The 25,732-nt window shown below is 32.6% G+C and overlaps 3 protein-coding genes across 7 annotated transcripts in view; 2 read left to right on the top strand and 1 right to left on the bottom strand.

Annotated features, from left to right (window-relative positions):
• LOC106108010 (TWiK family of potassium channels protein 12-like) overlaps window positions 1-25,732 on the top strand; it is a 212,987-nt gene that overhangs the window by 40,532 nt on the left and 146,723 nt on the right. For 2 of the 5 annotated variants that reach the window (XM_013289110.1, XM_013289085.1), the window contains exon 1: window positions 13,226-13,495. The exons of the other annotated variants lie outside the window; for them this stretch is intronic. The gene's annotated coding sequence lies outside the window, so the exon portion shown is untranslated. Of the gene's footprint in view, window positions 1-13,225; window positions 13,496-25,732 lie in introns of those variants that run through there. 5 annotated transcript variants of the gene reach the window in all.
• Window positions 826-3,094, bottom strand: LOC106108080 (iron-sulfur cluster co-chaperone protein HscB, mitochondrial). The gene is made up of 3 exons (XM_013289165.1): window positions 2,603-3,094; window positions 2,135-2,220; window positions 826-1,165 (listed from the first exon to the last, which is right to left on the bottom strand). The coding sequence occupies exons 1-3, from the start codon at window positions 2,878-2,880 to the stop codon at window positions 864-866; spliced, it is 666 nt and encodes a 221-aa protein (XP_013144619.1). The 5' UTR covers window positions 2,881-3,094; the 3' UTR covers window positions 826-863.
• Window positions 3,434-4,734, top strand: LOC106108071 (transcription initiation protein SPT3 homolog). The gene has a single exon (XM_013289154.1). The coding sequence runs from the start codon at window positions 3,515-3,517 to the stop codon at window positions 4,448-4,450; it is 936 nt and encodes a 311-aa protein (XP_013144608.1). The 5' UTR covers window positions 3,434-3,514; the 3' UTR covers window positions 4,451-4,734.

The raw sequence follows: 25,732 nt of genomic DNA, 5'->3' as shown, positions 1-25,732 counted from the left end.
CCTAACATACATTATAAGGTACTTATAGTATATTGTGTAGTCTAACGAAAGCGTCTTGGTCTGTTTAAAAAAACTGTCTTTAAATTTTGTAACTGTCTGATTCAATACCGTCACAGTAATTATATATATCTAGATCCCACTTTTTTTTCGATCTGTTCTGTTAAAATATAATTTAATCCCGCTGGTGCGCTTTACGTGTTACATTTAAAAACTAAAGTTATATTCTAAATAAAAAGTATCAAAACATATCAGTCGAAGTATATTGCCGGTAATGCAAATAGCTAGGTAATAAGTCTGAGAATCTTGGATCATCAATCACTTGTAAAATAATTTTAGATGTAGTAAATTGTTATGAGATCGTTATATTAACTACTCATTTATTACAAAGCTATTTAAATTACCGTTAGCTCGCGTGACTACGTGTTTGCATATTATCCTATTACATTTCCCGTAACATTAATCTATATACTAATTAAAGATTTTTATCCTTGGTTTCCAAAACTGTTTTTTTTTTTAAATAATTTATAGTGTACCGTTATCTAGTGATTGAAATATGTACTTTTTAGGGGTGACCGAATATACGAAACTTTTAAATTATTCGTCACGAATCGATTATTAGTATTCGATTCGAAACGCGAAATTATGTTTGACAGTTTGCGAACTCGATACTTTCGTGTGTCCATTTTTTTTTAAATTACACTCGAATTGTTTTTAGTAATTGCAATAATTTGAATTCATAGGTTATGTAAAATTCAACATTGAAATGAATGAACAGATTTTATGGTAAACATTTAATAGAATTAATAAAACAAATCATGATGAGATAACATTGTCTTATTAAAATGAATAACATATGTCTATATCTATCTAATAATGCCTTTATTTCGAATAACACTTTGTATTTGGTTATCTATACTTGTGTAATATTTCATTTTACTCAGTAACTTTGTGACTGTCTTCAAATCACCATCAAAAAATGCTTTAGACAATTTTTTCTGTAAATCTTTGATTATTGTTTTATTCTCATTGTTCAATTTCATGATTTCTTCATCCGAGTCCGCACTTTCCACTTCTTCATTTTTCTCCATAATCATCATAAGAAATTCTTGGTCAACTTCTGTATTTTCTGGAATTTCTTTACCTTTTAATTTCAACATGTAAATACCTGAAATTTTAATGAAATATTATAGATTATTATAACCTACAAATTTTACTTTCATATAATGAAATTGTAGCGGCATGGAATAATTGTAAAATAATTTATTATTTACTAGCTGTTACTTGTATTAGACAACTTATTAAATTGATACTGTCGCTTTTAACTCAGAGCAATACTTCTTGTCAAGACTCAAGTTACGCGCCAATCTATCCATACTTCTAGTGACATTGACAGCTGTCAGCTAGGAACGTGACGTTTATGTCGATAATCTAGAGTTGCGCCAATTCTATAGCACGGTACGGATTTTATTCCTAACACTTGCGATTTCGTTCACATGAAATTTAAAAATATAGCCTATGTTACTGAGCGGTAAAATAGCTTTCTACTGGTGAAAGAATTTTTGAAATTGGCCCAGTAGTTTTTAAGTTATTTCAATCTTTCATCATTATAATAATAGCATAGATTGTCATTAACACAACAATTTTAAGGCAATATTAGACAATTGTTTTCCACATCCTTTGCAAAAAGTAAACCTGCCAAACAACAACCAGATGGCAAATACTCTTGATTATTTTTGTTGTGGCATGATAGATTAATATGAACTTATTTTATTTAGTTAAGGTTGTTTGATTACATCTTGCACAACAGCATAACTTTTAAGTAATGTTAGTAAGTAATAAGGCCTAATTTTAGTTCCTTTCCCTTTCCACCCTTTTCTTAAGAGCAAAGGATGGGAAGGAAAAGTGGATTTGACTGTGGAGAAGACGCATAGGAAGGGAAAATGTCCTCTTTATGTGCGTCTCCTCTGTCTACTAAGGGATGGCAATGCATCTGCGATTGTGGATGTTTATGGGCAGCGGTTGCTTTCCATTTTGGAAGATTCAGGTGGCCGCTTGCTCATTTTTATATTATAAAAAAAGTAAATTATCTCTATAGTTTTATTTTAGTGTTTTAATATAGATTTGAATGTATTACCTCTAGCTAATGGTTCTAGTAAAGTTTTATAAGCTTCATTTACTAATGATGAATATTTTTCTGATATTTCTTGTTCTTGCTTTGGTCTGTAATTAAAACATAAAATTTTTATTTTTCACAATTCATAATCGTACTTCTTACTTATATTATAAGTGCAAAGTTAGGTGGATTAATTTTGTTAGAATGTATTTTAATAGCTGAACAGATTTTGATGAAATTTAGACTACTTAGAATATTTTTTTTTAAATTCTGCACTGACAAAGTTGTGGGCAAAAGCTAATAAATCTAATAATGATGTAACATTAAATTAGGTCATTCTTATTCTAGATCTTGTTTAGTTACAAAAATATAGATTAATTTGCTAATTCTAAGTTGATTTAAGATAGAAATATTCATAGGTAAAATGTATTAATTCAAGTATAACTTTTTAATCTTTTACAAATTGACAAAACTAAACAATTTACTTACTTGTTAGCAAATTTATCAGGATGAAGATATTTTTGAAGCTCCTTAAATTTTTTCGCAAGTTCAATTTCATCTAAATCGTATGTCTCGCTCACACCCATGATCTTGAAGTAGCTTATATTTGTACCAGGTTGTTGTAAAGCATTGCATTTTGAACAAAATAGATTCACCACCAAATTATTTACATTATTAGTACCACATGACCAACAAGAGATATATCTACAGTGATTAATTATATTCGATTTTAGGCCTACATTTGTAATAATATAACGTAAAGCCATATTTAAATGAAGCAGTAAAGTTGCAATCCTTTATGGATATATCAAATACTTGTGAAAGTTTCTTTAGGTAACAATTACATAATAACTATACGAGTACTTAATTAGCCTGTATCCAAATATCAGATATTAATAGATTTACTATTCAGGCAGTAAGAATTACTATGTTAATCAAATATTCACGAACGAACATTTTCAAGTTCATGTTTACGACACTAATAATGTCAAATGTCAATTTTGAAAGAAATCAGCTGATCGTGAATATTTTAAAGAATCTTGAGTACGCAGTACGTATAAACAAGTTTTGGTTTCAGTCTTCAATTTTGTTTTCAATTTTAGTAATCAAATTATACTTTTCTTATATTGTTTAAACAAGCCAATAAAGCTGTATCTCTAAAATATCTTTGAAGTGAAAAGCTAAATGGCAATTGTAAATTGTGGGTTTCCGATCGCTTTATCTGTCTGAAAAAACGTCGTTGTCACTGTCAGTTTTTGACTTTTAAAATGTAAATAATGTAATCAAAAGCATTTACAAATTATTAAACCTGCGAAAAAATGTTAGTTATCAATAATTAATTGAATTTTTTGTTTTAATAGTAAAAGTTTATTTATTTTGAAAGATCACTCATTCACAAAAATGGTGTCATATTTTACGATTGATTCTGTTAGTGAAGTAACAAATTTTCAGAAGGAGATATCAAACATTATGCACGGTTTAGGTGATAATCCCAATCCGAACGCCGCTACCGTAGTATTAGTAGAGAGTATAGTTTTAAACCAGCTTCGTTCAATGCTGCAAGAGGCTTATAATATTTCATTGAACCGTGGAGCAAAAGAAATAAGCAATTATGATATAATATATTTGATGCGTAAAAATAAATTAAAAATGAAACGTTTGTATGACTACCAGAAGAAATTGGATCATATAGATAAAACTCGTCAGGGGGCTTCAGACACGATACTTTCTGGGATTATTCTTGACAATGAAAAAGAACCAATATTGAAAAGAAAGAGAACACATATAGACTGTATAAAAGAGTTTGACGAAACAGACGAAGTGTCACAGATTAAATTTGATGCTATAGATTATTTTAGAAAAATACGAGCCGCGAAAATCACGGAATCAATGTCTTTTGATAAATATGAAGCATATCATAAGGCTAGATGTAGTTCATTTAGATCAGGTTATGCGGTAGGTAAAGGTTTTGGTAAATTAGAAAAATGGCTTAACCCAAATAAGGAATTAAAGATAACACTGTCTGCTTTAGAAGTATTATGCTTTTTGGCTTATGAAACTGTAGCGGAGATTGTCGATGCTGTATTTTTGATCAGACAAGATGCTAAAAAGAAAATAGGAGATCCATTTAGTAAATTTGATGGAGGACATTTTTGTAATCCTGTTAGTTTGAATAATGCAGTATATATAAAATCGGGGTATGAAGGTGTTTCTCCTATCACTGTACCGGAAGTCAGAGAAGTGTTAAGAAGATATTTTAATCCAATAACTGGTATGAATGGATTGTTCTATAGAAATATGAGTTTAGATTTACCTATAAGATATTTAGCAATATGAATTTTGAAGATTATATCTTGAAAAAAATTGTATTAAATAAATACTGTATCCTACAGGAGTACGCAGTGATTATGAATATTAATATAGTTTGTGGTCTATTTTATGGATTATAAAATTTGATGATAGTATTTGTATTGTCAGCGTTTTTAGTGGATTTTTAACAAGATTTATTTGTAAATAATTCTCCATGTAATTTTGTCATGTCATGTAACATCTTATTGATGTATATGAACTTGGTGTTATTGGCCAAAATAATTGGGCATAGGAAACAAACATTGATTTTAATTGATACATAATTTTTTTAGATTTAAGAATATTATTAAGTTGAAGTTATTAATAAATGTTTTTAAATTTAATTGTGTTTTAATAACTCATGTTAAGCTTTTATCAGCATCAGTTTACCATTTACTTATGTATTTATGTAATAAAATGTGCTTAATATTAATCCGAATTATGTCTATAACATTTGGACCATAATAGTGGTAGTGCCCGCTTTAACATCTTAGCACTGCAGGGCCGGCACGCCCGGTGTAATACCACGACCACACAGAAGACAGGCGTGAAATGCAAGCAATTCCGTGTTTCGTCTGATGAGTGTGGTGCCAGAGGCCTAATTTAAGTCCCTTTCTCTTTACCACCCTTTTTTATAAGGAGAGGATGGGAAGAGGAAGTGGATTTGACGGAGGAGGAGATACATAGGAAGGGGAGATATCCTCTTGATGTGCGTCTCCTCCTCTGTCGGATAAGGGTAGGCAACGCATCTGCAATTGCGGATGTCTATGGGCAGCGGTCGCTTCGCCATTTTGGCGGATTCAGGTGGCCGCTTGCTCGTTTGTCACCTTATGATATAAAAAAAAAATATGGACCAATTAAGTTGTACAGAAATATGAAAATACACTCAATGGAATCATTAAAATGACATAAAATAATGTGATTTAACTGAATGCCGTATGGGTTTTCGAAGCTTTTGAAATTTATTAAGATTTTCTAATCCCTTTATCGCCGTTATGAGCATCCCTTCGTTCGGACAGAGGGCGTCCGTTTATAACGACCCTCTTAAGCCATGAATCTTTCTTTAATATATTTATGAGGGATTCGAGTCCTGGCCGCAATCTGTTTTCCGGTTTAATTAATTTCGTTTTTAAATTAACATTAAGTTTTAGAATTCGCAGTAATAGGCATTACGTGTTTAATAAATTTTGTTACAGTCCTCATTCTCAGATATGTTCTCAAATATAATCATTTTACTATCGAACTAGCTATCGCTTGCGACTCCGTCCGCATAGCAAAAAAACAAAAGTGTGTAACCTATGTGTCCTTCCAAATTATCCTCTACATCTATGATATACCAAATTTCATAGAAATCCGTTCAGCCGTTCAGCCGTTTATACATCTAAACTTTCGTATTATTATTAGTGTGATATTTGAAGATAAAGTAAGTCTTCTAGAGATTCACTTACATTATGCTCTGGAATAGCGAAAAAAGTAGGTTAAAAAGATGAAAACTAAAAAGGGTTTTATAATTCTGAACAATTCATTTTAGTATGGGCATTTTAAAAGTGTACTTATTTGTGACATAGAGTATACTATTAAATGGTTTACGTCCAATGTTTTGTTATACCTAAAGCCCATCAATTAAACGCAAGATTTGCGAGCGGAGTCGGTCCGCCGGGGGAACTTCAAGGAGATTGAAGTACACTCACGGGCTCTACCGTCTTGAGATCTACTTTGGTTTAACGTATAGCATGTGGGTAGAATAGACGGTTGCAGGTTAGCTTTGTAATACCCACATGTTTTATTGAGCACAAGTTCCATTGAAAGGAAGTATTTGATATTAATTACTTCCGTTAAATTGTCTATTTCAAGTATGTATTGGCTATTTTATTTTATATAATCAAATAAAGCCTATGTTACAGATAAATTACCTTTCTAATAGTGAATTAATTTTTAAATACGGTCCTGTAGTTTTTACGTGAAACGAATACATACAAAGATACAAATCTTTCCACTTTATAATATTAGTATAGTTTTATCGTGGACTTCATCTGCGTAAATACCTAAAACAAGAAAATATAACATCATTAAAAATGGAGGTAATGATTTTTTTTTAATTTCGTGGGAGAACTTATGCTTCTGAAAATCGATTTAACCCTTTTATCTATTTAAACAAAATTTAAGTTCATGTAAAAACTCTTGGTATAGTTTGTTTTCTCGGAGACCACAGACTGAATCTATAACAAACGGCTATATAATAAACAGTGGTAGTGCCCGCTTTAATATCTTAGCACTTGGGCCGGCACGCCCGGTGTAATACCACGACCACACATAAGACAGGCGTGAAATGGAAGCAATTCCGTGTTTCGTCTAAAGAGTGTGGTGCCGGAGGCCTAATTTAAGTCTCTTTCTCTTTACCACCCTTTTCTTATAAGGAGAGGATAGGAAAGCGAAATGGATCTGACGGTGGAGGATATGCATAGGAAGGGGAAGTGTCCTCTTTATGTGCATGTTCTCCGTCGGATAAGGCTAGGCAATGCATTTGCAATTGCGGATGTCTATGGGCAGCAGTCGCTTCGCCATTTTGGCGGACTCAGGTGACCGGTAACTCGTTTGCCGCCACCTTATGTTAAAAAATGTACATTTTAAAATGTAACAGTTAAAATGAGTAAACGAATAAATGTTAAGATCATAAAGGAGGTGACCTAAAAAGAGACGGAAATTAAAAGTTAAAGACGAGGAAGGCTCGCGGAATGTACACGCGGTTGTCTTTTACGTCAAAGCTTAGTGTTGCTTTACTTTTGTTAATACTTTTAGGTATTTTGTTACTCTTTGATAAATAAGAAGATCAAAAAAACGTAGGATACAAAAATTCGAATAGAGTAAAGTGGAAAAGACAAACAAAGAAAGCTGTCACTATCGCCATATTTAGTGCTCATTGTGGGCACTAGCGAGTATGATCTTAGGGCTCTACAGAACACAAGAACACTTGAATCATCTCCAAATGTCGTAAGGGCCAGCCCGAGATATTGCAGTAACAAGGCTAGTGATTTATTGTAATATAATTAATTTATGATTATTTGCCACATTCGTAATCGTTAGTTTAAAAGCTCTATGTTGCAGTGGATCAAAAAAAAATATAAAAAACAAGCTTTCGCCCGCGACTCCGTCCCTGTGGAAAAAAGTGAGAAGCCTATGTGTTCTTCCAGACATTATTTTAGTTACGTTATTGGTTCTAGGTTTCCGTAATAATAATTCCAAAATCAATAAAAAAACTCTTAAAGTAATGGGTTGATTTTATGTCATTAAGGGCCCGTCCCACCACTGGCTGATAAGGTTCAGATAGCTTAAAAATGACGACACTGTCAGACAAGGGAACAATATCCGATATTTACGTCACATATATTACTCGTTAGATTGTCACCAGACACTTTACAATTTGGTGGGACAGGCCCTAACTATCTTAATAATATACCTGCTTGTTTATTAACACTTTAATCTTTAGAAAATAAACATAGTTATATTTTCCGTTTGCCTCTAGGCTAGTGTTTATTTGTAGCTTGTGGGCACAGTTAATGTGTGTCATAGTCCCGCACGGATTTACGCGGCGACTGCTTGTTTGTAAATTTCATTTTGCGGCCCTGAGAGTCTTCTGTCATGTTGAGATGAGAGCCCGGGACTCTTAAATAATAAACAAGCTCGTGTAATGTTTTTGGCTTTGTTTTATATCATTTTGTTGACTGTTAATAAAATTATGATTGCTGAGATTAAAGAAATCCCAATTACGAGTAGTATTGTCTCGAATTAATTGGTAAAAATAAGTAAGAGAAATAAATTGACAGCATCGTTCATCTAAAATACTCACATAACATGCTTCTAAAATTCACATTTTCGATCAACATTTGTGGTGACAATATCAAATGGCTCGAGTATTAACAATAATTAGATAGTCCCTAAAGTTTAGGATTTTTTTTTCAAATGTAAATTTCCCGCCTTGGTCTCGCGTTGTGCTTCAGTAGATAAAAATGTCTATTAATTATAATATACTAGTTTTTGCCTGCGACTCAGTCCACATGAAATTTAAAAAAAAACAAATGTAAGTATCCTTTGTGTTCTTCCAGACTACGCTCTACATCTATGGTTAATTTCATCGAGATCCGTTCAGTGGCTTAGGCGACAAACTTTAACAAACACCTTTACATCTGAACTTTCGCATTTATAACATTAGTAAAATAGTACACTCTATACGAGTATATCTCTTGTTTGTAATCGTAAAGAATTGTATGTTGCTGTAGTTATAGATAGTGGCCAGTGCTATTTTAGTGTGGCCATGATACTATACCGTTTATGAGCTGAAACTTGTAAATTCAATTCCATTGCACCGAGTTATATGGTTTTAAAATGAAAATATTCTGTACTCATTCTTTCAAACGCATTTCGTACAAAATGTTTGCATAACAATCTGATACAATTAGACGGTTAACTTAATTATAAATCTAATATTATCTACTATTACATTTTATAGCACAGTATCCAAACTGTCTGGAAAAACCCACAATTGGGTGTTTAGACGCTTTGACTTAATTTTGTATTGCGTTGTTAATAAATAAAAAAAATGAATAATAAAATAGCCAAAACACAATACCGTTACACTTATTATGATATAGTAAACTTAAGGTGGCCGTTTCATGAAATGGCCAGCCACATTAACTGGCCAATTAATAGTTTAGCCACGAGACCACGTTGGAGAAGCCAACGCCATTTACAACCATAGATAGTTGCCCTTTATTTACGACACGCATTACGAACCATAGATCTGATGTTTCTGTGTTAAAACGCCATATATCTTGTCAACACTTACTTGTAGCGTTATCGTCCCATACTAAATTCGCGACACATTAAAAACAATGTAACAAATGTAAAACCGCAAGATTTTTCACGATTGCATTTATGTGCTTTACATTTTGTTTCAAAGTATTTAAGGAGCACTTTCAATGAAAACATCACATCACTTTAGTTTTTATCTTGGTTATTTAATATCAAATTACAATTTTAGGTTAAGTCTAGTTGATATACAAAGTAAAATGTTACACTAATAATAAAATAATTAAAATTATATTTAAAAGAATTACGTAATAAATAAAACAGTTACTATGACAACATCACATCACGTTAAACTTGACATGTATTACATAGAACTTATATTAATCATACTTCATACTAATACTAATATCATCAATGCGAAAGTTTAGATGGATGGATGGATGTTTGTTAGAATTTGTAGCCTAAACGACTGAAAGAATTTGGATGAAATTTGGTACAGATGTAGAGGATAGTCTGGAAGAACACATAAGTTACTCACTTTTGTTTTCTTTTTAATTCCACGCGGACGGAGTCGCGGGCGAAAGCTAGTAACTAATATATGTTTGCCTTAATATTGAGAGAATGGGCTAAGCTAGATTTACTTGACTCGTCAAAGATATCATAGTGATTGTGGTTTAGTTTCTAAACCATGGTATTCAGAGTTGTACCAAATAACAATCAGAAGCTGCAATAGAATATTATAGTGAAGCGTTGAATTATTAATTACGTCATAAGTTTTACATCCTTATTCCTTTTTGAACACTTCTACATCGTTTTCTTTGTTCTAAATAAGGCGATCCTCTTATGGCATAAATCTTTCTTTAATGTATTTATAAAAGTTCGCATTGTGTGCCTCAATTTGTTTACCCGTTTGATTCATTTTGTTCAGAGTATTGTTGAGTTTTGTCTACTTGTACCTTCGAAAGTTAAATTGTGATGATTCTAGATACAAGATTTTTAATAAGGAATATATCTATCTATACTACTTTTATTATACTAATAAAGCGTAAACACACACTACTTCGTGGCGTAGGATGTCAGCAATTATAGCATTTTTTCTAAATAATTCTTTCTTTAATAAAAAGCCCTTCACTTACGACACGCTTTAGGCTATATATTTTCACGCTATTAAACTTAGGAGGTAAATAAATTAGTAGAAAACCTTCATATGGGAAAGGGACCATAAAACACAACTGCCAACATCAAGGAAGCCAAATTGTCATCGTTGTCATTTGTTTATTTTAGTTCTTACATTTGCAATTGAGAATGTCAAAAATGTAAATAATAAAATAAAGTGTTTATAATTTCGGGAACAGCTAGTTTTGAATAAATCTCTACAAAGTATCCAAAAATCTTACAATGGATTTTTATTATCGCTTTATACGTATTTATGAAAGTCACGTATTCCCGCCTTGTTTCGCAGCTCCGGGCGATTTCACACGTCATTATCTTAACATATTGCTCGAAAACAAACACCAGACAAACGCAGTGTATATCTGTTTTTATTTCATGACTCGACCGGATTGAGAAAAAGAAAAATAAGCGAATCCACTAAACACTTTGACTTTTAAGAGACAGGACCTGTTATGTTCGCATAATCCGTTGTGTCAAATATTACGCTGTCACGCAAATAAAAAAAAACATATATACAAATTGAGTATCTCCTTCTTTTGGAAAGACAATTAAAAAAAAATCTAGAATTGCTTGCTTGTGTGTTCGTTTAGCATAAACTGTCATTCAATGTTCCATCTTAAAATCGTAAGTATTAACACGTGTGATCGTCATCAGAACCTCACTCTTTTAAATGGCAGAGATTTTTTTGTAGAATGGCGGCTTTTGCCTAGTCCTTCCCTCTATAGTCCAAGTCCAAATAGATGCATAGAAATCGTAGTCGTTTGTAAGCAATGTGTTCTGTCTGTGTATTTGAATAAAACTTTAAAAAAGTATTTACTTTCTTCGTGGAATAGGATTGGTGTGATATTGAAGCAGAACCTTGACGATTTGAATAATTTTATATGTTTAAATTAAAAATAACTTACAAAAAGAATTTTTATACGATTACATTTAGATACGTGATTGGTTTTATGTAATCTTTATCAATATCTATTTCTATACATATAATACAATTGGAGTTTTTGTTTGTAATATCAACATAAAAAATTCAGATTTCGGGAAGATGGTGTATTTGCGTTGCTGGTAACAAAAATCGTTTTTAAAATTTGTTGTCTGTCTGACTGTCTGTCCGCAAGCCACGTTTGTTCCGGGCATTCTCCGAAACGGGCGGGGCTGATTTCGAATGGACGCTATTAAACTTAGAGCGCAAATAAATTGGAAAAAAAACATCACGTGGCAAAGGGACCATAAACTACAAGCTGCCATACGGAAGCAAGATTATTATGGTAACGGTAATTTTGATACTTCGAATTGAGAATTTGACAAATGACAAAAAATAAAATAAAGTTTTTTACAATTTCATGCAGATAAATCCGCAGGAAACAGCTAGTGAAGAAATATAACTGTCCATCCTTGCGTGTTTAGGTAATAATATTCAAGTACAGATAAATCTAATAATATAGACCTTCAGTATTACCGCTGTTACGACAGCACATAAATTGTTTACGGCCCGTCCGATAAAAATTGTCTCAGAGTATACCAGTGTGGTCATAACATATAATTTGTAACGCAAGCTTGGATATCGTAGACATTGTTAATGTTATGTTAAGATAATTAATAGTAACATTTTTAATAAGAAGAGTAAATAAATAATTAAAAAATCAAGTAAAACGCAGGCAGCGTTAGAAAAATATTCCCATTATTTATCGAACAGGTTTTTATTACTTGATATTGTATAGTATACTCGTACATTTAACCATTCGTTAGTGCGTTTGGTTCGATAACTTCATGAAATGCGTTTCCGAACCTAACTTATGTTTTAAACACTTATGTTTCACTAGGTAGTGATAAAATTAATGGAATCTTCAGAAACCCAGCATAAGCCTTTGATTTGTTGTTTTTTTATATTAACTATTGCTAAGATCAATCTACAAATATTTGTTTTTAAATTATCGAATGAAGTAGATAATTTTATGGTATTCGATTACTCTTTTTGCACTTTGTTACATTCTATTATTTTAGATTGTTATTCAATATTAGCACGTTGAATCTAGATAAACACAGGTATTATTTTAGGTTCCCCTTAGCTTATATTTGTAACAATTAAAAAGGATCAGAGCAACGAGAATAAGATTTTAATACAAGCTTTTTTATGTATAAAATGAAAATAAATAAATTGCTCTCTATTTACTTTTACTTATATATAAGTTACAGAATGAAATGTATGTTTCTTACAGTTTTCCTGATCCCATATTTGTACGTTACAAATACAATATAAATCTATTTATGTAATAAAATTTATCTGCAGACCCTTTTTTTGCCGTTTAGTGTAGAAATGTACTTTTAAATTATCGTTGCATTACAAATAAAGCCCTACTCTACCGTTCAATGCGTTATTTACTCTTTGGCAAAGTAATTAATTCAATGAAAATTTAATTTTAGGTTGAGAGTTACGTAAATTAAATTTAATTGATTTTGAAACGAATTTAGCAGCGATAATTTCATACATTCTAGTTATTTCTATGAAAATGTTTGCAAAATTCTCTTACAAAAATTGCTTCTGTTTATTAAAATTATTTTTTGAAACGAGAATGTAAGAAAAAAGTAACAAACGCAAAAAAATGTTCAGCGGTATCATAGTAAAGGACTCTTATTTTAAGAATTTCCAAAGAGCGACGGAGCTTTTTACAATTTCACACTTGTTATCGTCAGTGCTTTCATAGTGAGTGAAAGGGACAGCAGGATAAGTATTGTCAGTCCCCATCGGTAGGCTTCGCGGGTCAGGCAGTACGGAGCGCTGCGATCCAACGAATCGACGTGTTCGTACACTTCGAAAAAATAAAACGGACACATTTTCGTATCTTTACTGAAGTGTTTGTGTGTGTTTTTATAACATTTAATAATTTATATGTGAATCTTTTCTATTTTTAATTGTACAATATTTTGTGGTAATTAAGCATTATTAAGTTGAATTTAAACTTAGTTTTGAGTAATTAATCTTTGACAACAAAACGTGAAGTTTTGCAATTAAGTGTTTGTGTTAAAGACTTGTGTTGCCCAGTAATTACTGAGAGGGTAAGTCATTCATTAAGTGCAAATTTATTGAACTTAAATGTACAAATATATCAACTAGTTATATCTAAAAATTGTTAATTCAAATTGGAATTTTTCTAAATTACATGTAGACTGGCAATAATTTAATAATAAAATAGGTTATTTTAATAAACATTTTATGACTCATTGTTTTATTTATTTTGATATTCAAATTTATTTACAGTCGAAAAATGCAGGCGAGACATTAATTGCAATAGAATAGACCCGCGTCTTTTAAAGAGAGAAAAATAACTTTTTCATAAAAGTCTTATTGGGTTAACTCTTCGTACACGAAAATCGTTTCTTGCGTTCTAAAATTAAAAAACCGTAGAGCTAAAGGAATTTAAAGAAGTCATTTTATAGTTCAAATTAATATTAAATTTTATATTTACAGTAGTGTAGTATTTTATAAAATGTGATAGATAAATTTCCAATTTAAATTATAACTATGTAGAAATAAATACGTCATAGTTTAAGAGATTTTTGTACCACATTTTTTTAAATGTTCCACTAATTTATTACATTTATGTCTACATCTTATTATTCGTATTTAATCTATATTCTATGCAATATGTAGTTCGCATATCAATATTCAGAGGGACATACTTTAGCATTTTAAATATAAACTCTTAGAAAATAGTGCTAAGTTGAAAATGACAAAAGAAACGAACGGAACATCATCACTATTGTTGCCAATTGAGATAAATTAGGTGAGGACTCAAAATGTGTATTTGCCATTCACATTTTGAGCGTAGGTAAGAGCTCGTTATAATTTTATTAGGTTAGGCGACATGCCGTGAAATGGTCATGATTTATTTTAAGGTTTACATACGCGTGTCTGTTTTTTAAGAAAGTCTACGTGCTTTGTTAGTGAAAACCTGAACTTTTTTTATTTTTATTACTGTACATTACATCAAAAGTCAAAATTACAATAGATACTTATTTAAGTAGAAGTTAAAATTAAATGTTTTTTAAACACGCGCATATTTTTGACTTAATTATAGCATAACTGTTTAATCGAGTTTTGATTCCTATAAGCTTATATGGAAGTATGCATAGTATGTATTTAACAGTGGTAGTGCCCGCTTTAACATCTTAGCACGAATAGGCCGGCACGCCCGGTGTAATACCACGACTACACAGAAGACAGGCGTCAAATGGAAGCAATTCCGTGTTTCGTCTGATGAGTGTGGTGCCGGAGGCCTAATTTAAGTCCCTTTCTCTTTACCACCCTTTTCTTATAAGGAGAGGATGGGAAGAGGAAGTGGATTTGACGGAGGAGGAGATACATAGGAAGGGGAGATATCCTCTTGATGTGCGTCTCCTCCTCTGTCGGATAAGGGTAGGCAACGCATCTGCAATTGCGGATGTCTATGGGCAGCGGTCGCTTCGCCATTTTGGCGGATTCAGGTGGCTGCATGCTCGTTTGCCACCTTATGTTATAAAAAAAAAATGCACACTACTCGATTTTTATTTGTGCAAATAAACAGTTGAATTGGCGAAACAATCGACAATCGCACAACAGTTGTGCGATAGTTTAGTCAAATGTGCGCGCTCGAAATGGTGGACATTATATCGATAGAATTCCCTACCAGTTATCACGCAAAACAAAAGAAAACGTAATATAGATGTCTAGTTGAAAACATTTAACATCAGCACTCAATAATCACGATAGAATAATTCGTGTACATTTACTGTTTTAATTTTATTTTCAACTCACAAATGAAATTTACAAAACGTAGCAATCATCGACCATCGACACAGTTGTACGTAACAATACAGAAAATTCTCGTTAGCTTAATTAACAGCGACTATGTACAAATAACGATTCATGAATAAAGAATAACAGATAGAATATTCCGTTTGAAGGTCTCGTATAACGAGCGATCTCGAGCTAAGAGGCATTCGTCATATAAGCCAGTAGATTCGATTCCTGTTATGCTTTTAGGTGCTACATTTCGTACTTACAACTTATAGACTGGCGTATTAACTCAAATAGACTGTAGTCTCCGACATTTCTTTTCATATTATAACTAGCTTTCTCCCACGACTCTTTCTGCGTGGAATTAAATTGTGTGTTCATCTGGACTATACTCTACATCGAAGCTAAATTTAATCGAGAACAGTTCAGCAGTTTAGGGTATAAACTCTAACAAACATGCTACAACAAACTATATCATTTGTAATATTAGTAGGAAGTAAGATGTGGCTGGCAAGGGGACACCTGTATTCGAATGACGAAGCGACCGCTACCCATAGACAACGATGATAATCCATCGATGGAGGAGAATCACATAAAGCGGATATTTCCCTTTCCTATTCATCTCCTCCACTATAAAATCTATTTTCCCTTCCCCTTTACTTATAAGAAAAGGATGTAAAAGGACAGAATTTAGGCGTCCAGTAGGACAATAAGAGACTCAATCTTTTGCGATCCCCGTCTCTAAGGTCCAGTCCAAGACTTGTAGTTCATGTGGATCTCTGGCTACCTCAACCATCCTACGATACCTAGGACATCTGAAAGGGTATCAGACACTTTCGTTATTGTTAATTACATAATTGTCCATCCATTTGTTAGCGTTATTTAGTGGCTGCTTGCTTTGCCAATTTTTTTACTATAAAAATTTAAGTCTAGCTGGCTTTGGATCTCGTTGAGGTCAATTTCAGCAATAGTTACATTAAATCGGAAATTCATATTCTAGATATCACTAATTATGCAAACCTTGTGAAACCGATGTTATGTATATACTCTGTAATGTACAGAAATTGTAGATACCCGGCATGTTGTAATGCTCGTACGAGTTTGAACTGTACTCGTGTTTAACTATAAGTTAATGTCAATAGTGTTGAGAAAACAATTTTCATTTAGTGTAACGGAAAATACAGTATTTATAAATTCCTAGAATGGTATTAGGGTGCGTTAATAAGCAGAAATCCCGGCTGTTCTCACCTCGACGTTCTTGTTAAATTTTTAAGGTGAAATAGAAAGACTTTAAGAGGGAATTCGACGTAATGAAATTTGTATTGCTTCTTCGTTGTTGTCAGGTTATTTATAAAATAAAATCATATTTATTTTACAGTTTCTTTAAATAAACACAAACAATGTTTATTTCTAAAATATGTATTTCTTTTTATGGGGTATCGCCCGCGACTCATCAATGGAATAAAAAAAAACAACAGTAAGTAGCATATGTGTTCTTCCAGACTATGCTATATATATATTTGCCAATTCCATCTAGATCCGTCCTGCCGTTTAGGCTATAATCTTAAGAAACATCCGTCCATCCATACATCTATCCAAACTTTCGCATTTATGTTATTAGTATGATTATATATAGTAGTTCGTTTGAATTAATTCCGCGTAAAGATAAAGCCACAGAAAAATAATTTACTACAAACGTTATATTACAAAAGTTGATATGTTTTTTTTGCCAACGCAGTCCGTTAGCGCTGTGCGGTTTCCTGTGCAGCATATGTTGTGAACTGCTTTTGTTATCGGTCTGGAGATCGTAAAATATATGACAATTAAATATTCTAGAACAACGAATACCGCTAAGTATAAGACGTAAAATATTTATTACTTACTAGCTTTCGCCCGCGACTCCGTCCGCATAGAATTTAAAAAAACAAAAGTGAGTAGCCTATGTGTTCTTCCAGACTGTCCTCCATATTTGTACCAAATTTCATCAAAATCCTTTCAGCCGTTTGGGCTACAAACTCTAACAAACATTCATCCATCCATCTAAACTTTCGCATTTATTACATTACTAGCTTTCGCCAGCGACTCCGTCCGCGTGGAATTAAAAAAAAAAACAAAAGTGTATAGCATATGTGTTCTTCCAGACTATCCTCTACATTTATACCAAATTTTATCGAAATCCGTTCAGCCGTTTGGGCTACAAACTCTAACAAACATCCTTCCATATAAACTTTCGCATTTATAACATTAGTATGAAGTATGATCGGACGTTTAAATTCGATAATTCTAAAGTTTCAGGTCATATAATTTTTCACTTAACAGTATGTAGTATTAGCTACCCTTAATTATAGTCAAGTATTGTAATGGCGTAGGTGTGGAGTTTTTCGTGCCTCTGTGTATCTACATAATTAAACTTTCAATCATTGTATTGGCAATTTCAACAATTCAACTGTACATAATTCAATATCGGAAAGCTGAAAGATTAAACGTACCGCTACACGGAAGTAGAACTTACTACGACTAATATTTCATATTTTATCGTCTGAAATAACAACGTCGATTTCAATCCACGTAAAAATATCGGAAAATTTCCCCCTCGCTGGCGCTAACGAAGGGCTGTCTTCGTAAATCGTATCGGGTATCGAATCGAAGTGCCTAATTGAATTACTTATTCCCAGTTTACGTTGCGGGATTCTACCTGTGGAAGCTGGGGAGGCATTTGAGTGAGAAAGTTCGTTAATAATTCACGAAATTATAGTCCTTGGGGACGTGATAATTCTCTAATTTCTTTGTTGTATACAACACGGCTGCTTTCCAATTGAGACCTTTGGGATACGTGATATTTTTTAGATTTCATTGTTATTACAGACGACGAATTTACATGATTATGAAATTGTTAATGCGTAAAGGTTTTGTAAATCATTCGGGATAGGTGTTTAAAGGAAATATCATAGAAGAAATTAAAGAAAGAAGAAAGAAAATTAGTGATGCGATATTTGATTTATTGAAAAATGATATTGTTAAATGTTGAACGTAAAATTCTATGAATACATTCAATTTAGTTACAATTTCTTATTGTTTTCATATTCTATTCTCTACTCTGCTTTATGCCTCTCTAAAACTGTTTTTTTAATACCGGGTCAACAAGCTCGTTTACCTTCTCACATAAAAAACAAAAATGTTTTTCTATAACTTTTAACGTATAGTTTTTCAGCTAACGTATTTCTAATGTCGGAAGTGATTAGTCGGAGCGTGTACTCGTACCCATTGTTGCGTGTGTTTTTTCACGTGGTGGATATATATCTACAACAAGCGTATAGGAATTTAAAACAAATGACTACATCCTTTTTGAAGTAATCTGGTATATTCAAAAGATGGTACGATATGTAAATGATACTCTACTTGTAAAAGCCACAATATGATTGAAAGAGTGGAGAGGACATGTAATTTTTGATTCAAATGACTAATCCCCTCGGTGACTCGGGTAGAACTGACCTGAGAGTCGACAATAATGTTGCCATCATTGCTACACTATACTAATTATGACTGCACAAGTGATACACGTGTATGGTTCAACGATCTTTTAGATTACAATATTAATTACTTGTACGTATTCGTCTATTAAAATTAATAGTAAAGCCTCATTTTCCAAGTACTCCTTGTTCAATGCTATGCTACAAAGGCAATATACGAGTAAGGTTTCATTATAAGAGGCTTGGACGGAAATTTCTCGTAATTCTAACTATTGTCTACTTCAATATCAGATTTAATATTTTTATGCATTTTTTTATTTATTATCTATATATACATATTATAAAATTGGAGTGTCTGTTTGTAATATCAAAAGAAAAATTCCAGATTTCGGGAAGATGATTTATTTGCGTCGCTGATAACGAAAATCGCATTTTTTTGTCTGTCTGTCTGTCCGCAAGCCGCGTTTATTCCGGGTAATGCCCGAAACGGCTGGGCCGATTTTGACTGGACTTCCACTGAAGGGTAGCTGACATAGACGGGCATACTATAGGCTACTTTTTTTTTTAAATTCCGCTCTGTCAAAATGGCGTAACGGGTTGTCCAAATTTGCGCTAACAAAGTTTGCGGGCGATCGCTCGTTCTTAATGTATTTGTTCGCACTAAAATCGTAAAACAAAAGACGTATGTGAAATAATATACATAAAAACAAAATATCTTCGCTAACACATTTGACCTTGATATGTCCTTTACTTGTTATAAATAGGTTTTTTAACGCGACCAGTCTTACCAGTATTACTGAATTTCATTCTTCAGGGACCTTGTTTTGTCAAGGGATGAAGGTCGTATGAAAAAGATTCGGTAATCTCTGCGTAAAGACTTACTTAATATCTTGTTTGTAGTAGGATTTTAATGTTAAATGAAATGCGTATAATCGAATATGTTTTTAGTCTTGGTTATGTATCTACTCAATAGGGTAGTTGTAGACGGAATTTTATAGGAATTTTAACCCGTGTAACAGATTTGTAATGTTTTTCAAGGGTATATTTTTTTGTAAGTATTTTTAGTAAATACATGATTTACTGTCTTTATGGCTTAAACGTCTTGATAGTTTTTAAATGTCGAAAAATTAACATCTTTTTCAGAGGATAGCTATATTTTGAGGTGTTTTATTCTTGTCTGAAAAATTCTTTTGATTTTTTGTTTAGTAACATAAATGTGTTTATTGTAAGCTTTATTTTAAGAATTCTTGGAAACCCCTGTAACTTAGAAACATTTAAGTTGAAAATAATGAGATAAAGAAAACACATTAACAAGTTTAACGTAGAAATTAGATTTGCAAGAAGTTATATTTTAACAGTTAAAACTGAACATGTGTTTTGCGCTTTAATACTCGTACATGTCACTATCGAAACTAGTTATTTGCAAAATACATTCTTACACTGACATCTATAAATGGACAGGCTATAAAACGTAGCATTTTTGTCTATCTTGGTGCTAACGGTTTCGGTAATGAGGATTCAAACTAATGAAAGCGCGCACGCTTTTGACTAAACTAGTGCATAACTGTTTAGTCGCGGTTTAATTTGCATGAGATTATATGGTGGTTCGCACACTACTCGATTTTTAGTGAAACTAAACAGTTGAATTTGCTGCGAAACAATAGACGATCGCACAACAGTTTTGAGATAGTTTAGTCAAAGGTGAGCGCGCACTTCTAGCTGTAGAAGTAACTGCCAGCAATGTTAACAGGCATTTTTAAGTGGGAACAAAGTAAAAGCTGTCATTCCTAAGGAATAACCTATTCATTTATACATATTAGCGACATTTTCGTGATAAAACAACACGCTAAAGCTGGCACGGGTCGCTAGTGTACCATAAAGCAAAGAGAAAAAGCTTTTACGATAAGCGTCATTATAATTCATTTTCAAAAGCTCTTTAGCAACGTTAAACGTGCTAACTCGTCTCATAACACATTGAAATAAAGTACTTTGTAGACACACATACAAATTTTAATAATTTCGCTAAATTACTCACCTGTGAACATATATTTTCCTGAGTGTCCAATGAAGGGATGTAAGTACTTTCTGGCGTTTGTCTCGAAATTATGGTGCACCCTACTTTAGGTGCGAAATTATTTTGTTAAATGAAGGTTGGATCTCCAATTTAGTCAGAATTGAGACATTTTAGTATCAAAATATAGCAGATTTAACTTGTAACCGTACTAATAAACTAATTGCGAAGTTTTGTAACTAAAAGATAGCATTATGGGGTTTATATTTTCGTATCTATGCATATTAAAATGGGTTATTCTTTAAAAAAAAATATATTGTCACTAAACAAAGATATGAACGGATTATGTATTTATTCAGGATTAAGCAGAGGTAGTCTATTAAACTTATTCTGTTACGTCTATTAATTAAGACCTCTCTGTTTAACCGATTAATAAAAAATCGTAAAGAGTCGTAGACACTTAGGTGTCTACGATCCAAGGGGTCTACGCCTACGACTCTACAACTCTACAAGTCTACGACACGTAACCATAAACTTTACAAATCCGTGTCGATATTTAATTGGTCTGTTGAAATAAACGTGTTCACAAATTTAAGTTTATATTGACGTAAGGTACATGCAAGTTGAAAAATTTTCCAAGCTGAAGTTATGGCCGCTCTCCCTTCCAGCGAGAATTCTGTTTAATTATTCATTGAATTACAGTCCTTATACGTAGCATCATTTTCCAACTCCTTTAACGTAGACAGGCACTTTATTACAGCACTGAGATGAAGCCTTGGTGTTACGCTTTGAAACTTTTTTTATACCTCGACGAGGCTTGTTTTTTATCTGCATTGATGTGGATTAAATCATGTCTGAATCTTTGTAACTCTCTATCTTGTTTTGTTCTCTAAATTTACTATATGCAATGTTTACAACTTTCAGCCAGAAAGGTAAGTATAAGAGTAAAATGCAATATATTGGTTGTGACTACATAAGGTTACTTGATGTCGTCGTACATAACGGTACATCTCTATGTAATTAGGCATAGATGTAGATCATACTCTGGTCTTAGGCTACCGATAAGTTGTGTTTTTTATAAAATAACGCGGAGAGTCGCGGGCGACAGCTAGTTGTTTATAAAATCCACACCTTATTTCTGGATCATAAATTTTCTTCTTCAAAATTATAATAAACCTTTCTTATAAAATAAAATAAAATAATGGCATTTTGCGTCGTCAACCGCCCTCTCCGGCTAAAAACGCGCGACACAAATTTCACGTGAAAATGAGGCGAAGTATTTACGCTTGAGAATACCTCCTATCGAGGTGAGAGACGTGTCGTGTACTTACGACAAATCTTAACTACATAGGATGCTGTTTATATCTCGTAGGGACATATTACTAGCTTTTGCCCTGAATCCGTCCGCGTGAAAATAAAAACAAAAGTAAGTATTCTTCCAGACTTTGATAAATTATGAATTTTGGCATAAATGTAGAGGACATTTATGCCAAAATTCATCGAGGTTAGTTGAGCAGTTTAGGCTAAAAAATTTGACAAACATTCATCCATCCATCTAAACTTTATTATTATATTAGTTAAAAGTAAGATAGGTTAATAATGTACCTCGGTTCGGTTTCAAGTTTAACCTTCCGTATTATTTAAATCTTCTTTATAATAATCTATCTTTTGCACGCGACTTTGTCCACTTGAAAGTAAAAAGTAGCCTATGATAATCAGCGATAACATGGCATTTTGATAATAAAAATATTTTTTTTTAAATTAGCCCAGTAGATATTTCAATATATTCAAAAATCTAAAATTACAAATCATTCCACTTTATAATATTAGTAAAGACTAGCTGGTGTTTGCGACTTTGTTCGTGTGAAAAAAGTATTCTATTTTACTTACTGATAAAGTAGCTTTTTGTAGTGAATCATTTTTTTAAAATTGGCCCAATAGTTTTGAGTTATCTCATTACCAATTTTTCCTCTTTATAATATTATTAAGGTACGAAGGTATGGATCCACATGTAATTTGTTAATAATAAACTTGTATTGACCAAGTCTTAAGAGTAATAATCATATAGATGGAATAAAACAGGTAGAAAGAAAATTTATTAAATCTTCTTGGAATCGTATTGAAATAATTGAATTATTTATTGACCATGAAATTTATCGGCACCTGAAGATACGACGTATTTAAAGAGAAAGCTTGTTAATAATTCACTTCGTAGAATGATAAATATAATTTTTATAGCAAACATTTACCGGAATTAAATGCATAAACATTTTTACACTCTTTAACTAACGATCCGTTAAAATGATTACGCTGTTCTATTCGTGATTCATTATTTTACTTTAGACTTTATTAAAATGGTTTTAAATAAAAGAGATACTATAATGAAATATTATTGTTATGCAATTTTCATTTGTTATTATAACTGTTTTGTCTATTTTTTATGTTATAAGGTGGCAAAAGAGCAAGCGGCTACCTGAATCCGAATCGGCGAAACGACCGCTACTCATTCTTCCGTAGTTGCAGATGCCTACCCTTAATTGACGGAGGAGGAGACACACATAATGAGGATATTTCCCTTTCCTATGCATCTCCGCCGTCAAATCCACTCTTCCTTCCCATCCTTTGCTCTTAAGAAAAGGGTGGAAAGAAAAAGGGACTAAAATTAGGCCTCCAGCACCACAATGATCAGACACTGATCAGACAGACACCACGGGATTGCTCCTACACCGGGCGAGCCGGCCCATTCGTTTGAATATGTTAAAGCTGGCTCTACCACTGTTATCTATTTTTTACTCTATTAAGGATCTAAAACTAATGAACTACATTCAAGATCATAACCAAACATATTATTCAAGAAAAACATTGCAGCAAGGAGATTTTGTTTATATTTACACTACCAAGAACTATTAGGAGGGACTTGCCCTAACAGGGCATATCATTTTCAGTTGTTTAGAAAACAGATCGCTGTATTAGTTTTCACTTGGAATCACTCCACTTGTAAACAACCGTTTATTTATTTTGCTTATACTATTTGGAACATTTGGAAGAAGTAACATTAGCGTCTATAAAAATTTGTATTTCCATTACGGTTTTGAAATCGTGTAGGAATCTACACATGTCTATCAAGATATCAAAAAAATACGAGTGTTTCCGCCGAATACTGAAATAACATTTAAGTCTGCGTCTAAAATGATAGACAACGCTTACAGACCAAATCTATACTAATATTATAAAGAATAGGAAAGATTTGAATTTTTGGATTTTTGTATGTATTGACAATAACTCAAAACTACTAGGCCGATTTCAAAAGTTCTTCCACCATTTAAAATCTACGTTATCTGTCAGTAACATAGTCTATATTTTATAATTTCACGAGGGCGAAGTCGCCAGTTACATAAATGTAGAAGTCTGATAGATTGTAAGCTGCGCGTAGCTTCAATTTAACAGTACATGCTTATTTTAGTGTTTTCTTTATTATTGTGACTGTCTCGGAGTTAGTGACTGGCTGTCGCTGTCACTGCAGTGTTGTAGAATTTTATTTAATACAGCATACAAGAAATTTACGCTACGTTTATTGGACAGGCAGAACGGATACTAGAACCGTGAATGGTAATAGAGTAACATGATAAAGAAATTGATATCTAAATTAGTAGATTGATTACTGTTATATAAAAATACTAGCTATTGCTCGCGACTTCGCCCGCGTGAAACTAAAAAATATAGCTTATGTTAATCACAGATAAGTTGACTTTGTAATTGTATATGAATTTTTGAAATCGGCCGAGTAGATTTTATGTGAATCGACTATATACAAAAATCCAAAAATACAAATCTTTCCTCTCTATAATATTAGTGTAGATATATTCGCATTAATGATATATAAAGTTCAAAATTCTTGGCTTTTTTTGAACGACTTCCCAAAAAAAGGAGATACTCAATTCGTCTGTATGTTTTTTTTTTTTCATATTATTTCCAACGGCTATTACTACGACACTACTTACACGTTTTTTAAAATGTGATTTCTACGCAGTTTAGGAATAAAATGTAATCTGACAGACAAAAGTACAGTTCTTTTAACCTCATTTATTTCTTTTTGAAATATTTAAAGGTCTAAAGGCGCTAGGTTCAGAGTCCGAGGTCGTGAGCGCCAGCACCGCCCATGCCTTCCTACGCCTCTGTAAGCATGTGTGACTGAAATAAAATTAATTCATTTAAAATTTTACCTACAACAAAATAAGATCAAGTTGAAAACTGGTGAGCATATCAGATAACATTTTAGAAATGTAATAAAATAACATCGAGTATTGAAACCCACTTCTCTCGGATTCAACAACCTCTTTCAAAGGGCAAATTTAGGACACTCTTTTGACTCGGATAAAATTAAACTCAAATGCTTTAGAGAAATTTTTAAAGCCTTTTAACATTGAAATAGTATAAAGGTAGCCATATACGGACTCCTACGAAACTGCGAATTGTTTGATGCGGTCGGCGTTTGGCTGGCATTATTAGCAGCGATTGATATCAGCGGTCCGTGTACAACTATTCGTCAAACAAATACTGCCTCTCGAAGCTATTAAGTACCGCCTGTTTAAGTTATTCCGTGTATGGAGGCACTTATATTGTCCAGTCCTTAAGCAAAGTTGACTCTTTTAACGACAAGTCAAATTTATTTATTAACAATTTACTATACTAGACTTGCTAAGACGTGAGAAGAACACATAGGCTACTTGCTTTTGTTTTTTTTATTCCACGCGGACGGGGTCGCGGCAAAAAGCTAGTGTTAGTATAGATTAGTAATTGGTATAGGTAGATATAGATAGTACAGATTTTAATCTATTACTTTAACTATTATTACGTTCTCTAGTGCGTATTCTTAAGCATGTTAGTTTCGTAGAATAAAATATAACGCGGGTATCTAATATAAATGGTAGAACACAAATGTGATTGGATTGATTCAATATTGTAATAAATTGCAAATTGAATTTATGGTCAGTAGATGTATTAGATTTTATCCTTTGAGAATTGTTAGCCAGTGA

This window comes from Papilio polytes, unplaced genomic scaffold (genome assembly GCF_000836215.1).
Source record: "Papilio polytes unplaced genomic scaffold, Ppol_1.0 DF824269.1, whole genome shotgun sequence".
Lineage (NCBI taxonomy): Eukaryota > Metazoa > Arthropoda > Insecta > Lepidoptera > Papilionidae > Papilio > Papilio polytes.
This window is presented reverse-complemented; position numbering and strand designations above follow the sequence as displayed.